The 16,089-nt window shown below is 35.2% G+C and overlaps 1 protein-coding gene across 1 annotated transcript in view; it reads right to left on the bottom strand.

Annotated features, from left to right (window-relative positions):
- Positions 1 to 14,607, bottom strand: part of LOC106051722 (uncharacterized) — a 51,302-nt gene extending 36,695 nt beyond the window's left edge. Inside the window, exons 1-18 of the mRNA XM_056027624.1 lie at positions 14,517 to 14,607; positions 13,137 to 13,214; positions 12,039 to 12,335; positions 10,912 to 10,939; positions 10,702 to 10,788; positions 9,292 to 9,526; positions 8,471 to 8,588; positions 8,089 to 8,119; positions 7,859 to 7,945; positions 7,191 to 7,425; positions 6,903 to 7,020; positions 6,620 to 6,650; positions 5,774 to 5,860; positions 5,180 to 5,414; positions 4,521 to 4,638; positions 3,404 to 3,431; positions 3,136 to 3,222; positions 2,319 to 2,553 (exon numbers count right to left, since the gene is read on the bottom strand). Of these exons, the coding sequence (XP_055883599.1) occupies positions 2,319 to 2,553; positions 3,136 to 3,222; positions 3,404 to 3,431; positions 4,521 to 4,638; positions 5,180 to 5,414; positions 5,774 to 5,860; positions 6,620 to 6,650; positions 6,903 to 7,020; positions 7,191 to 7,425; positions 7,859 to 7,945; positions 8,089 to 8,119; positions 8,471 to 8,588; positions 9,292 to 9,526; positions 10,702 to 10,788; positions 10,912 to 10,939; positions 12,039 to 12,335; positions 13,137 to 13,197 (2,118 nt within the window). The 5' untranslated portion in view covers positions 13,198 to 13,214; positions 14,517 to 14,607. The remainder of the gene's footprint in view (positions 1 to 2,318; positions 2,554 to 3,135; positions 3,223 to 3,403; positions 3,432 to 4,520; positions 4,639 to 5,179; positions 5,415 to 5,773; positions 5,861 to 6,619; positions 6,651 to 6,902; positions 7,021 to 7,190; positions 7,426 to 7,858; positions 7,946 to 8,088; positions 8,120 to 8,470; positions 8,589 to 9,291; positions 9,527 to 10,701; positions 10,789 to 10,911; positions 10,940 to 12,038; positions 12,336 to 13,136; positions 13,215 to 14,516) is intronic.
- Between the last annotated feature and the right edge of the window lie 1,482 nt (positions 14,608 to 16,089).

Here is a 16,089-nt window from a genome sequence, read left to right as displayed (position 1 = left end):
CAAATGAATATTTCTAGACGTGAACTTAGTGAAATAGCAACCAGGAAAGGAGGAGACTTGGGATCTAGTACTTCATTAACTTCAGAACTTTGTTAATTATAAACACCGTAACTAGAATTATATAATAAACAAGGTTACAAAGACAGTTCGTGTGGAAATACAAACTCAAAATAGGCCCCCGAAGTGGCACACCCAGGCAGGTAAAACGGCAGGTTTCAATATTTTCAGAAAGAACATCAAATTAAATTCTGTCAAAGACAAATGACAAAGAAGAATGGAGAAAGGAGGTTGACAGATCTTATGTGGTGCCCCAGCTGTCCAGCAGACCAAAGGATAGGTGAAAATGAATTTGAAGTTTTAGGCGAACCTGGCTTAAATGATGTCTTATAATGATTATCTAACTGATCTAATTGTTTTGTAAAGGGTCAATCTCTTATTCAAATCATCAAAAAAAATAATAATTTCCTTTAAAAAAAAAAGAGTACTTCTGTGTTTTATAGATTTGGAGTGTTGCGGCAGTTCACGCGATAATATGAAAACCTACTTATCAATTGTTGTTTTAAATTATGCCCAACTTATATGCATACTAAATAGATTTTTTCTCTTAAAAAAAAGTAAACTTTATTTTTGGGTAAATGTAGTAGTTAGTAGAACAGAACTTACATAACGTAGCAATAGAAATGTAAAATTTTTTTTTAACAAAGAGTCTAAAACCATTTGCATAAATTAGTTCAAAATATGGTAAATAGTCATCTCCCCTAATAAAGAGCCTCTCGTGTTTGTTACTATTAATAGTGAATAGTTGTAAAAGTGGTGTATTTTTATGAAAAAAATTGCTTGCATAAGTGATTTAAAAAATTAGATTTTTCGCTTTTAGAAAAGAAAAAAGTAGCCGTTGCATCAGAACTTTGAATGGACTAAAATATAATGATGTCGGATTTTCACTATCTTTTCTAGTTTACGAGATCTAAACGGGACGGACTGACAGACGGACAGACGGACAGACATTTCACACAAAACTAATAGCGTCTTTTCCCCTTTCGGGGGGCGCTAATAAATAATCACACAGTAATTCCTATGTAAAGGTGCAAAGTAAATTATTAAAATGTATTGAATTTCAAATTCATAATTAGCAACTGACCCCAAATTTAATCTTTATTATTTGTTTAATCGCCGACCTAAGAAATCTAGAAATATCTGAATTCCGGTAATTGCGCTATTGCGAAGTCAATTTGTTTTCTCCCCTAGGCTTTTATGAGCAACTATTAGTTTTACCGCACATTGTCACTGATTTCAAAATTAAATGTGAATTAAATCAACATTCATTGTTATTAGCCACCATCGACACAGTTTATCACGTAACAGTTATCTAACACTAGTTCAAGAAACAGATGTCCATAATACATCAGGGCCGACCGTATGCATAGGCAACCAAGGCAGGACTCCAATTGGTGGGGTCTCGCACAGGACTAAAATAATTCGAGAAAAACATGTCGAAACTTGGATCAGATCTCAAAAATAGTAGACCACTATAACTTTGTTTACTAGTCTTACTCTGTCTCTACTAAGGAAATTTCGATATAAGAATTTCATTTATTTGTTTATTTAGATATAAACAGGCAGGTTTTTAATCAATTGAGCAATTTTATTTTTTCCTTGTTTCTTTTTTTTTTTTTGGGTGGGGGGGGGGGAACCAAATTTACTTCGCCTCTGGCCTCCAATAATCCAAGGCCGGCCCTGTCTAGGTGGTATTTATTTACGATATGCATATTGAAATAAAGTTTATGAGATATATTTTTAATGTTTATTTTTTTAATAGCATAACAATTACAAGAACGAATCTTTCAGAGGACATACAGTTTCTATTCAGTGTTGTATAGCGGACGATTGATGACACTCTATGTCTAATATTCTCAGTTTTACAGGTGGGAGATAAGAGAAGCTATAGGCAGAGTGTAAGCGGTGTAAGCGGTGAACTTATTCCTGATAGCAGGCGAGCCAAAAAATAAACAGGTTCAGCTAAGACGCAAGAGGAAAGTGGGCAGACCCAAGCAAACCATCAGTGAAGCTGAGGGTACTGGAATGACCTGAGTGCAGATGAAGAAAGCTGCTCAGAACCGAATTCGGTGGAGAGTTGTGGTTGCGGCCCTGTGCTCCCCTGGGTGTGCATAGGATTAAATAGATCAAGTCAGCTACGACGTAAGCAGAAGCCTCTTTGACCTGTGGTCTAGGTGAGCGGAAATAAACGACTGAAAGGAGTGATAACACCATAACTGTAATTACTTGTTATCCAACTAAAATCATGAGTTTCAACTTACACCGAAGTATTCCAGACCAACACTTGGGGACATGTGCAAGTGAACATCTACAAGTCTCTCGACAGCAGCCTGGAAATGATCGCCATCATCCACATTGTTGATCATAGACTCTATCCCTCCAACAATGACATCGACTTGTTTAATGAACTCGGTATCTTTCCTCAGTGCCTCATCAGAAGAGTGGGCATTGAACTTGGTGAATCTGTCACGCATGTTGGGAACATTGTCAAACATCCTGAAAGAATTTAAAAGCCAAACTATTTATCAAGAGATCTATCTTAATGGTGTTTAACTTTGGAGCGTAGATTTCGTTCATTATTTTTATTGTACATTTTCAATGTTGATATACGGCGAAAAGAAAATCTAAATCGACCACCTGCGGACAATGGTTATGCTTGCCCTGAATGTGTGAAAAATATGTAGGTCACAGCTGGGGCCGCGCAACCACCGGAAAAACTGCATTCCTCACTAATCTTCGTACTCGAAGACAGGCCTTATTATTATTTCTTTGATTCATGAATTTGAGATTATTATTCAATGTCTTCATCTTTTATTGTTCTGTCCTAAACTAAAAAGTTTACAATAGATATCTATAATTAGGCCTAACATTATGAGCCACATCACATGCAGGTATTACAAATAATATATAATTATTTCAGTGATCTTTTAAGAGAATAATTGTAAAAATTGGGAGTACTTTTTTTTTTGGTTTCAAAGCAAACATATAAAACGATTACCAATATTGAACAAAGAAAGAAAATGAAGCAAGCAAGTTCATTACTTCCTGTCTTGTTATTTCTTGGTATTCCCCACTTACCAGAGTACCAGCTTAGTTCCAGCTCTCTGTTTGTCCCCAGCTTGAGTTACCAGGGTATTCCATGAACTATGAAGAGCTTTCTTGTCACTGAAAACAATATCGCAATATTACAACTACCGGAACATTACCTTTTATTTTGCTATACAGGTGCAAAGACGATCTAACCATACAAACACTAGGATGATCTAGCAATGACCATGAAATATTATACATAATTAAGTTGTAGATTATGAGCTTTGAACACAAGAGAATTTACACTAATACTTACTCAGAGGAAACAATTCTTAGGAATGTGCCTGAAAAATACGTTTATCAATATTTTCAAAACTATAACCAACTTTCATAAAATATTTGTATCTTACAAAATAATAATACAAAAACAATAACATATACTAAAAAGTTGCTATTAGTTTTGTGTGGTCTGTCTATCCCGTTTAGTTTATAGAGACTAGAAAAAAATATTGAAAATCCATTATCATGATATTTTAGATCTTACAAAGTTCTAGTGCATCAGCTACCTTTTTCTTTTCTGAAAGCGAACCGTTTAATTTTTATAATTAAATATGCAAACATTTTTTGAAAATAAAATACACTACTTTTTGAATGAAAACTTTAGGGGAGGTAAGTTTTTATCATAGGAGGTAAGTTTTTGTACGTTACTTATCAAGGAGGCACAATTCCGGACATAAGCAAATTTTTATTTTACTTTTATAAAGGCAGCACGGAAACCTTCCCCCACTGATCCGCAAAATAAATAAATAAAAATGGAGCATTGTTAAAAGCATGATTTTTGCGTCGTACAAAATCGATTGAATAAAAAAGCCTACGACTAAAACCAGTTGAAGCGGAGAAATGTCCAAATGTATTACATTTTACAGTGACGTCACGCCTTTGCCTGCATTCCGTGTACACGGTGGGCTACTTTGTCCCGGATAAGTCCCAAATAATCATTATTTATTATAAGATGAAAAGCCGCTCTTTTGTGTCGTCTGTCTGTCGGTCTGTCACATTTAGATCGAAAAACTGAAAAGCTATTTAAAAAAGGCTAATTTCTCCTTTTGGACAAAAAAATCATTGTAAGTCAGAAAAACTCATCATCAGTATTAGGTTGTTCAGTTTGGTTTTAATTGAAAAAAAAAGTCAAATGATACTTTAAAATTTAATTAATTTAGACAATGTAAACAAATCCATGAATTGAATATTCCTTGCCCATAGACGGATTATGGGGGGGGGGGCGCCTCTGAGTTTGTGTTATCACACAATCTTTGTTTATATTTTGTTTAATGTTTTTGAAACTATTTCTAAAGTACAAATGAGGAAATGTAGTTGATACATGAATGTATATACATATTGTTTTATCCTGTTTTAAAAGTATCTCTTCTTACGGTCTTTCAGAACGTTGTTGAAGGCTGTCAGTAGGTCTGTCCAGGCTCTAGGGGCAGCACTGTCAGCAGAAACACCCAGGGCTTTCTCAATGTAGGAGTGGATATGGCGTTGAAGAGGCTGGAAAAACAGACAGGGTTCACGATAATACATAATGCATGATATAATAAGAACTGTGATTAGAGTATATTACTAATCTTTGCAATATTTTCTATGTAAAAAAATAATCTCAAAATATACACGTCTATTGCATACTGTCATTTTTAAATCACAAAAAAAGAAAATCCCAGTCTTCACCAGAATTTGAACCAGGGACGCATCGGTTCGGGAACAAAAACAGTATGAATTAATTGATTAAACAATTAAACACAAAAAAGCATTACCTTAAAACTGACACCAACATTCTTGTCTCCCCTGTTATATCGATATATTAAATCTCGAAAAAATCAACAACAGGATTTGAAAGAATGTAAAATCTATTTATTTTTAGAGCAAGCACCTAGTCCTGCTGTGGACTCCTATGTGCTATTTTTAATTTTCTTGGAAAGGAAGTCATTCCACATTCATGCCAGATTTAATTGCTAGTTGAAAATGTCACCAAATAACTTCCGTTGTTACAAGCAATGCGTTTTAGTAAGTTGCAATAAATGAGAAAACTTACACTAAAGTATTCAAGACCAACTCTTGGTTTCAGGTTCATGTGGGCATCGGCCAGTCTGACCATAGTATCGTGAAGGAGAATAGGGTTATTAACATTGTCAATCATCGACTCAAGGCCACCAGTGATGAGGTCCACTTGTTTCACGAATTCGGTATCCTTTCTCAGATTGTCATCTGACTGTCGGGCGTTAAATTTGGTGAATCTGTCACGCATGTTGGGGACATTGTCGAGCATCCTATTATAGTGAGAGATAAATTTAAAAAAATAATTATTATTTAAATGTTTAATGATTAATTACATTTGAAAACAATTAATGTTTTTAGAACAAAACACGCTTCTTAACTTTAAGCTAGACGTTATTCCTAATGCTAACATTGCCTTGCAATACAAAAGAGACATTTGGACATAACATTTGCTTTGTGTCGAGGTTCTATACTCAATGTAGGCATCTCGTTCGTACAATTTCATAATACAATTTAAAACCTTCAATTTTATCACTAAACATTGAATGTCAGTCAATAAAATAAAGGTCATTCTAAATAAGAAGACAAGGTAGTGGGTCTAGAGTAGGTAACAATTGAGTTTAACGCTTACCAGAGGACGAGATTAGTACCAGCATTCCTGCTTCCACCAGCACGACCAGTGAGTTGGTTCCAGGAACTGACCAGAGCCTCTCTGTCACTGTAGAAAAAATGTTTTAGAAATTTTATTCGCAGCTTTTTAATATTGTTAACATTTTTTTTAGCTTTGTTAGAATACCATTTGTGTAAATAATGCAATCGTTAATTCATCAATCCACACATCAATTTATCCATTACATCAATCCAGCAGTTTAATCTATCAATTGAATCAATTTAATAATTCCACCGGTAAGAATTGTAACGAATTTTGAGGCAGACTGGGATTTTTAAATGTGGGTTTTTAAGGGCGCCTATGAGTCCACCCAGTTCTAATGGATACCATTTGTAAGCTTCCATGCACTAAGGCTCCGTACTGGGATTAAACCCTTACAGCACGGTCCAGGTATCTTGCAGTGTTCTGTAGGGTTCGCCTGTCTCCGTACAAGGCAAAACCCCCGCATGCACCAGTTCTAGACTAATCGTATCCTCGATTGTATTTCTGAGCACCCTGCAATCGTAGAGGATGTGTTCTGTCTTGTCTTCCGCGTGGCAGTGTCGACATCTGGGATCGTGATTCTCTCGGATCCTAGCGAAGTAGCTCCTATTGCCGCCTATCAGACAGTGTCCCGTGCGACATCGTGCCATAATTGCTTGGTCATTTTGTCTAACTGCCACCACTCGTCCTTCCTGTTTGGGCGTTTCAGAACTTTCCAGACTTTCCGTCCCGTGCTACATTGGTCCCATCTTTCGTACCACGTGGACATGATTATTGATGATTGGACTTGTATTATTACAAAAATTAGAAGAGTTTCCAACTTACACGTCAGACAGACCAAGATTGTGGATAGCATCTGCAGATAAACAGTTTAATAAAGTCTTTAATACTTTTGTATTATGCAAAAATAGAGAAATAATGTTCATTTTATGCTTGATATTATTTAATGTACTTAACGATACATTATTTTACGATGTAAGAAGAAAAACGTTCGGTGTTACACTTGTAAACAAAATATATTATTATTCTGATGAATACAGGAGAAAGATATGTTTTTTGGGTTTCAGTATTGCAAGACAGACTTCTAGTTGGCAAAGAGAATACTTACGATCTTTAATAACTTTGTTCAAAGCGCCAACCAAGTGAGTCCAGGCGCGAGCCTCATCACTGTCAGAGCCAACTCTGAGAGCGCCTTCAATGAATAGGTGAATCTTCTTCTGTAGAGGCTGAAAAGAGACACAAGATTCTTAGAACTAAGACATTCATAATTGATTCTTTAACCTATATAAAATTGCAACTTTGCCTAGATTTTTCTCGATCGAGCAAGTCAATATTATTATGTACATGAGTTACTGTATATATTTAAATTATACAAAAAAAATATTTTTAGACATACTCCAAAGTAATTAGAGCTGATGGCTGGTTTCTTTTTCAAATGCTCATCGGCAAGACTCTCCAGACGGTTGAGCAGCAGATCAGCGTCGTTCAGGTTGTTGATAAATGTTTCAAATCCTCCAATGATGGCATCAACCTGTTTTAGGAACTCAGCGTCGGTCTTGAGGGCTTCGTCAGACTTGTGAGCATTGAATTTGGTGAATCTGTCACGCATGTTGGGCACATTGTTAAACATCCTGTTTGGAGAGATACAGAAGTGACAGAAGTGTGCTATTAGTGAAAGGACATTTTTAGGCAAATATGGAAATGAAAGAATACTTTGACATGCAGCAAATAGTGAACCGATAGAGCACTTTAATATTGGGGAAAACTGATAGAACACTTTAATATTAAGGCAAATAGTGAACTGATAGAACACTTTAATATATGGGCAAATAGTGAACTGATAGAGCACTTTAATATTGATGCAACTTGTGAACTGATAGAACACTTTAACAATAAGGAAAACTGATAGAACACTTTAATATATGGGCAAATAGTGAACTGATAGAGCACTTTAATATTGGTGACAACAGTGAACTGATAGATCACATTAATGTTTTGGGCAAATAGTGAACTGATAGAACACTTTAATATTGGGGCAAATAGTGAACTATTATATATACTCACCAGAGAACAAGTTTCACCCCAGCATTTCTCTTGCCTTCAGCTCCAGCTGTAAGTTTTCTCCAAGAACTCTGAAGCGCCACCTTGTCTCTGTAGCAACAAAAGTCAGTCACAATTAGTTTCTGATTGTTAAAACAACAAATTAATACGGATAACAATTCTTTAATAAAAAAAAAATTATATTCATATTAACTTAGTTAGGGGGGTTGAACAAAAATACAACAAAAACTTACGTATCGGACAGTCCAATGTAATAGTTGGCATCTAGAAATAGAAATTAACATTGAAAAGTCAATTGTAAAACACTATATTACAGAGTTCGTTAACAATTGGTATAAATAAGCAAGATTAATTAATTACATTTTTAATAATAGTTATAAACAGTATAACTCTTTATGGAATCGATACTAAGAAATCGTTAAATACTAGAGCTAATGCAGATGTACCATCATTTGAAACAATGGTAATCGTTTTTATAACTTTTTATATGGAACGTTTATAAATTATTTCAAATCTAGTCTTACCATGAATGTATTTTAGATTTGTTTTAAAAAAATACATTTTATCAAATCATTTGTTACGTAAAAACTAAAGTCATCGAAGAATTCTATTTACAGCTGTTAAGAACATCGTTAAAGGCGGTCAGAAGGCGTGTCCAGGATTTGGGAGCGGCATCGTCGGCACCAACTTTAAGCGTATCCTCAATGAAATCGTGGATATTGTTTTGAAGTGGCTGAGGACAACAGAAAAAATAATTGGTTAGCAACATTTGTAACTAGAATGTGGCCAGATTGTGACCAGAATGTAACCAGAATGTGACCAAAATGTGGCCAGAATGTGACCAAAATGTGACCAAAATGTGGCCAGAATGTGACCAGAATGTAACCAGAATGTGACCAGAATGTGTCCAGAATGTGACCAAAATGTGGCCAGAATGTGAACAGAATGTGACCAGAATGTGACCAAAATGTGGCCAGAATGTGACCAAAATGTGGCCAGAATGTGACCAGAATGTGAACAGAATGTGACCAGAATGAGGCCAGAATGTGACCAAAATGTGAACAGAATGTGACCAGAATGAGGCCAGAATGTGACCAAAATGTGGCCAGAATGTGACCAGAATGTGACCAGAATGAGGCTTACTTCAAAGTGGATTGTGGCGAAAGTTTTTTTTCAACCTTCAGATAATTACAAGAATATTTTTAGAGACTGTCAGGTTGAATACAATGTGTCACGCTGAATATAATGTGTCAACGTGAATATAATGTGTCAATTCGAATACAGTTTGTCAAGTTGAATGTGTCAACCTGAATATAATATGTCAATTTGAATGTAATGTGTAAACTTGACTGTAACATTTGTACGCAATTATTTACATTAGATCACGATAATGTGAAAAAATTTTTTTAATGAAATTTCCGAGTAAAAAAACTAACCCCAAAATATCCCGCACCAATGCTGGGTCTCATTTTCAAGTGGATAGCGGCGAGTCTCTCAATGGTTGCTTGAAGCTGACCAGGATTTTCTAGGTTGTCAATGAAGGACTGCAGGCCTCCAACAATGAGTTTCACTTGCTTGACAAACTCGTTGTCGTTCTTCAGGGCCTCATCAGATTGGTGAGCGTTGAATTTCTCGAATCTTTCTCGCATGTTGGGAATAGTTTTCAGCATCCTGTTATATATTGGGTTTGTATTTTGTTAGGATCATAATACAAATAATGAATGACATCTTACATCAACATGCAATGCATTAGACCAGGGGCGTCAGAATCCCAGTCTCTATGGCCATATAAAAAACGATTTCCGTTTTCGCCCACAGAAAGTTCTAGCCCACGCCTGCTGGCTCACTTTTCAGTTATTGTATGAAATATTTATGTCAAAAATAGTTTCTAAATATAGTTTCTAAAATATATTTCAGTTTTTTTCTCAAACATTTTTCAGGTTATCCAGTTATCCAGTTATCAGAAAGATCTTTTTTTTTTAGATCTGGAAGGTCTAATGGTTTGTTCGCTGGACACTGCACTTGTGTAGCTCTGCTAGGCTGAGTTGTTGAACTGGAGGGTCCATGGTTCGTGCCTTGGTCAGTGCTGTCCCTTATTTCTTTAAATTTAATGTACCATTTTTCTCTCATTAAAAATGCACCCTTAATATATGTAATCAGTATGCATTATTAATTCGTACAGGACTTACATTTGTATATAGTATTAAATAGGAGAAACTGATGGACACACAAAAACTGTTAAGGTTTTACTTTGAGTAAACTTTAAACTTTAAATATTAGAGATACAGCTCACTTACGAAAAGAAAAGGAAATTGTCGCATCGACATAGAAATTATTATAGCCACATGTAACTTAGACTATTTTCTACAATCTCAAATAAATAAATATGTAAAGTTGATTCCGGTATGTATTCTCTAATATTTACAGTTCAGCTATAAAAAAAAAAAAAGGTATTTGACTTAAAAAATTTTCCCAACAGCTTAGAACCGCCCCATGAAATTTGAATATGACTGGAATGTTGTTTTTTTGTTCTTTTTTTTTTTAGTCTCACAAGATACAACTTTTTACATTTTTTGTTTGTTGTTTTATTGTGCACAGCCATTTTCTCTAAACTGAAGTTATTAATCTCTAAAAAATATCATTTTCAATTCTGAAGATTAAAAAATTTGTGACAACGATGACCCTTTTGCGACCTGCATATAATGTCAGATCTAACACAGACCAAGCCATGGTACATTGAAATATTAAATCACGAAATAAACCAGTCCTCTGGTCATTAATTATTTTAATTGCATAACTTTTGTTAAAAACATATTCACTAAAAAACGTAAAAAGTTGAAATGTACCAGAGGACGAAATTGTTTCCGAAAACGTTTCTGCCATCAGGGCCAGCAGTGAGTGTAGCCCAGGAACTCTTGAGAGCCTGGATGTCGCTGTGGACAAATTGATAAAAAAAACAAACTTATAGATCATGTATAGGTCTACCAAGGATGAGTTTGAATTGGAAAAAATGTCTAGAGACTTAGGTGACATTTAAAAAATGTACAATAACTTACCTATCTGTTACTAGTCTGTGGATAGTGTCTGTGAAAGACAACAGTTATTAATTATATTCATGATAGTAAATGGATTATTTTTTATGTGTGATTGTTTTATTAAGAATAAAAATAATCAAAGCAGTAAGAATTAATTTTTAAGCATGTTGATATATTGTATGTATAGTCAACTAGAATAAATTATTGTCATTGTCAATTTATGTAACTGAATTCTAAAAAAAAACTGAAATACCAATTTAATTTCTAGCTTCGATAAAAAAAATATTTTACTTTACTCTGAATAATTATGAAGAATTAGTTTTGAGTATCGCCAAAGTAGCTGAAAGTTGTCAAAATAATTGCCAGTTTCTATAAAATCCCAACTGATAGTCCTCCTAGTCTCCAATAGCAACTCTAAGTCTTACTTGTCAAACGAAACGTAAAGTAGGTTGCCAATTTATCCTATTTATTTACACCGTCATTAAGTGTTGCTTAAAACAATTGTACTACTCATAACAAGTTGGCATGTCCATGATCCTAGTTTACTGAAATCCAAAATGTAACTAGTAGATCTCATTGTTAGCATTAAATTCCTAAAAAAATTACTTTCTTAAAACTAAGCGTTTAATTTTTAATTTTAATATCCCTAGACAGAACTCTAATTTTTTTATAGGCCCATCTTATAAAACTATATAAGAAAAAAGGTCCCCTTTCATACCTTATGGTGTAAAGGTCATCTGATTCTGTGGCCTACGGTTAACGAGGGTGTCATGTGGCCAGCATAACGACCAACCGCCTTTACTTTTCCCAAACTAAGGTCAGGTACCCATTAGAGCTGGGTGGACTCAGAGGCGCACAAGCATCCCGAAATAAAAATCCCAGTCTTCACCAGGATTCGAACCCGAGACCCCAGGTTCAGAAACCAAGCGCTTTACCGCTCAGCCACCGCACCTCCAGACCTTGTGGTCTATAGTATAGTATAGATGATGTAAAGGTCGTCTGTTTCTGTAGCCTGCAGCCACCGCGTCTCCAGTAGCTAATATATTTAAACATTATTCAGTCATTTCGGTGATACCTAATTATTGTAACTTATTGTGTATACAAACATCTGAGCTCTAGCTTCAATGTAATACCCTTATAACACTGACCTGTTAGGTTGGCCTGAATCAGCATTAGCCTGTCCTTACGATCATTCTCCACCTGGCAGTCATCGTACTGAGACTCCAACTGCCTCATCTTTTCTTTGGCTTTTTTTATCTTGCTGGCATACTCAGCAGGAGGCTTCTGTCTGAACTTGACCTCAGTGCTGCAGGCTACTTCTTCGCTGTTATCTGCTAGACGTTTGGCCACGCAGAAGTGACTGCCCTCTTGATTTTGTTCTGGTCTTTTCCATTCAGCATTGACGTAGCGAACTCCATCATGGGCGATAGCAAGTTTAAGACAAACTAAGAATATAAGACACCATGTAGCTAAATCTAAGAATATCATACTTGATACAGCTATCTCAAGACAGTCTAAGAATATAAGACATGATGTAGCTATCTCAAGACAGTCTAAGAATATAAGACATGATGTAGCTATCTCAAGACAGTCTAAGAATATAAGACATGATGTAGCTATCTCAAGACAGTCTAAGAATATGAGACATGATATAGCTATCTCAAGACAGTCTAAAAATAATATTAGACATGGTGTAGCTATCTCAAGACAGTCTAAAAATAATATTAGACATGGTGTAGCTATCTCAAGACATATTAAGATTAAGCTAAGTAAAAAAAAGATCCATATATTGGTTTTATTCATTATGATGAAAGAAAAAAACATCTTTGAATTTAAATACATTAGTTCTCAATAACATTATGACTAGATTAGGAAAGTACATAGCACATTAAATAGAGATGTCTCAGATGTCCCAGATGTCTAAAAGTGTTTTGTTTGAGAACTAAAATAATGTTTCACAAAGACACGATAAAATCTGATGTATGTCTACGTTAATAAATGTGAAGGGAGGATTCATTTTAATTTATACTAAGATGTCCATGTTAACGGACGGAATGAAGTCCGCAATAAGTTCAATGGTATATGTGTGTATGTGAACGGAAGCTAAGGAAGTTTCATAAATATAAAATAAATGAAGTCCTTTAGTTTTACAACATGTAACGAATAGAAACAACTTCTTCCTCTCTAGGCCGTTGACACAGTAGCATGTCTGGTATAAACGTTTCTGTTCGTGAGTTTTCACTTACCTATACTGAAAAGGATGCAACCCAGGACGGCTTGCGCCACACTTGTCTTCCAGACAAACATGTTGATCAAGTCTCTCACTTCAGAGTACACAGAGAGAGATTGAAAATATCAATAGTAAAAGAGTGAAGGAAAGTGTTTAAATATTAGAACATTACAAAACCAGACACAAGAACTATTCTGTGTTCCCTTAGCAATGAAAACATCAAGTAAACTTAACTCTCTGATGTAAACTTCACGTGTCATATTTAGGTGAAACTGTGGTAATAAACAAATGTTGTTGCAATCATTTTTCTTATCATTATCACGTTTTGTGTAAGCCACAATAGGAAGGCAACGTTCCTCGCGGATAATAAACCATTATTATTAGTAGTAGTAGTATTATTATTATTATAAAAGAACGAGTTTTCATTCTCTGGCGAAGCCAGGGTCGAGTTTCGTTAAAGGGAAACAAAATTCATAGTAGTCCCTTTATCCCTTTATTACTATTATTATTATTATTATGATTATTGTTTTTATTACAATAATAATGAATATATCATTACTATTGCAGCTACTACTATAATCATTACATGTATAATAATTTCTGCCGTTCACAATGATATGTCTATCTCTACTGTAACATAGACCACAGACAATTATTTTCTGTTCTTATTACTGTGTGAGCTTGATAAAGTAGTTGCAGGTTGCAGTGTCATGTGTTGGTCAGTTCTTATGTCTGTAAAGGACGGACTAAGCTTCAAATTGTTCTAGAGAACTAGACGATCCACGAGTTCAAATTGTTCTAGAGAACTAGACGATCCACGAGTTCAAATTGTTCTAGAGAACTAGACGATCCACGAGTTCAAATTGTTCTAGAGAACTAGACGATCCACGAGTTCAAATTGTTCTAGAGAACTAGACGATCCACGAGTTCAAATTGTTCTAGAGAACTAGACGATCCACGAGTTCAAACTGTTCTAGAGAACTAGACGATCCACGAGTTCAAACTGTTCTAGAGAACTAGACGATCCACGAGTTCAAATTGTTCTAGAGAACTAGACGATCCACGAGTTCAAATTGTTCTAGAGAACTAGGCGATCCACGAGTTCAAATTGTTCTAGAGATCTAGACGATCCACGAGTTCAAATTGTTCTAGAGAACTAGACGATCCACGAGTTCAAATTGTTCTAGAGAACTAGGCGATCCACGAGTTCAAATTGTTCTAGAGATCTAGACGATCCACGAGTTCAAATTGTTCCGGCTGCCACCCCCCCCCCCCACAAGACGTCGTCCAAGAGTTTTGAGCTAAGACGTGAGAATGTTTCTTTCAGAAGTAGCGTTACAAATTTATAAACAAAACAACACAAGACAAAAGGGGATTACTCTCAAGAAATTGTTACCTTGTGGAATCTCCGTGCACTTGCTGGGTACAGGAGGCTCTGAAGTAACCACTTCTTTGCCCTTGTATATATACTCTTCGTCTGACTGGAGTGGTACCATAGCTGGTCACGAATACCCCCCCCCCCGCCCGAAGATAAGACTATCAAAAATATATAATGCATCAGCTATATTGTGACTTCAAGGCCATATGTACTTACTTCAAGGTCATATTGACAGAACTGACTGAAGATGAAGAACGTGAAAAAAAAAACATGGGGCATTATGAAATGTATTATGTATTTACACCAAACAACCATGTGGCATTATGAAATGTATTATGTATTTACACTAAACAACCATGGGCATTATGAAATGTACTATGTATTTACACTAAACAACCATGGGCATTATGAAATGTGTTATGTATTTACACTAAACAACCATGGGCATTATGAAATGTATTATGTATTTACACTAAACAACCATGGGCATTATGAAATGTATTATGTATTTACACTAAACAACCATGGGCATTATGAAATGTGTTATGTATTTACACTAAACAACCATGGGCATTATGAAATGTATTATGTATTTACACTAAACAACCATGGGCATTATGAAATGTATTATGTATTTACACTAAACAACCATGGGCATTATGAAATGTATTATGTATTTACACTAAACAACCATGGGCATTATGAAATGTATTATGTATTTACACTAAACAACCATGGGCATTATGAAATGTATTATGTATTTACACTAAACAACCATGGGCATTATGAAATGTATAATGTATTTACACTAAACAACCATGGGGCATTATGAAATGTATTATGTATTCACACCAAACAACCAAGTGGCAATATGAAATGTGTTATGTCTTATATTTACAACAAAAAAACAAGATTACAAAGAGAGTTTGTGTTGTCACACAAACTCAGAGTCGACCCCCGACGGAGTCGTATCCCTGTCGGATCCGCCTATTCGCAAGGAATATTCAAGACGTGATTTTGTTTTAATTGTCAAAAGTAATAATGTTTCAAAGATTCATTTTTCTATAAAATGTTTTACATGTTTTGGATGTTCCTTCAAAGTTAAAGATAATTAACTTCCTTATCCAAATCTCCCGCTGGACGAAGGGGGTTGGCAGAGAGCAGGGTAGGAAACCGGGACCGTCGAGATAATCAGTCCAGCGCGCTGACTGCACAACCAGGCATTGCTGTTAACTTAATAACAAACTAACAGCCTATTATTGATAAAGAGATATTTACACATTACGGCATAATAACTACCAGATATGTACAATATGTCAGACGAACGATTTTAGATAATCTTTTGGTATTGATTTGTAATTGAAAAAAAAAAAAGAAAAGAACAAGGCATCGAGCTTTTACTTCGGCAACGTCTGCTCGATGTTCAGCACAGTTACCAACAGACAAATTGGCATTTTCATTTAAATGGAACTAGAATGAGGATGTAGATCTACCTAAATTTAACTTATGATTTAGCACTCCTAAGATCTATATCTATTAGATCTAGATCTAAAATATAAATTTGGAATAATGTAGATGTAATTTAGATACG

The sequence above is a fragment of the Biomphalaria glabrata genome, chromosome 4 (assembly GCF_947242115.1).
Source record: "Biomphalaria glabrata chromosome 4, xgBioGlab47.1, whole genome shotgun sequence".
Lineage (NCBI taxonomy): Eukaryota > Metazoa > Mollusca > Gastropoda > Planorbidae > Biomphalaria > Biomphalaria glabrata.
This window is presented reverse-complemented; position numbering and strand designations above follow the sequence as displayed.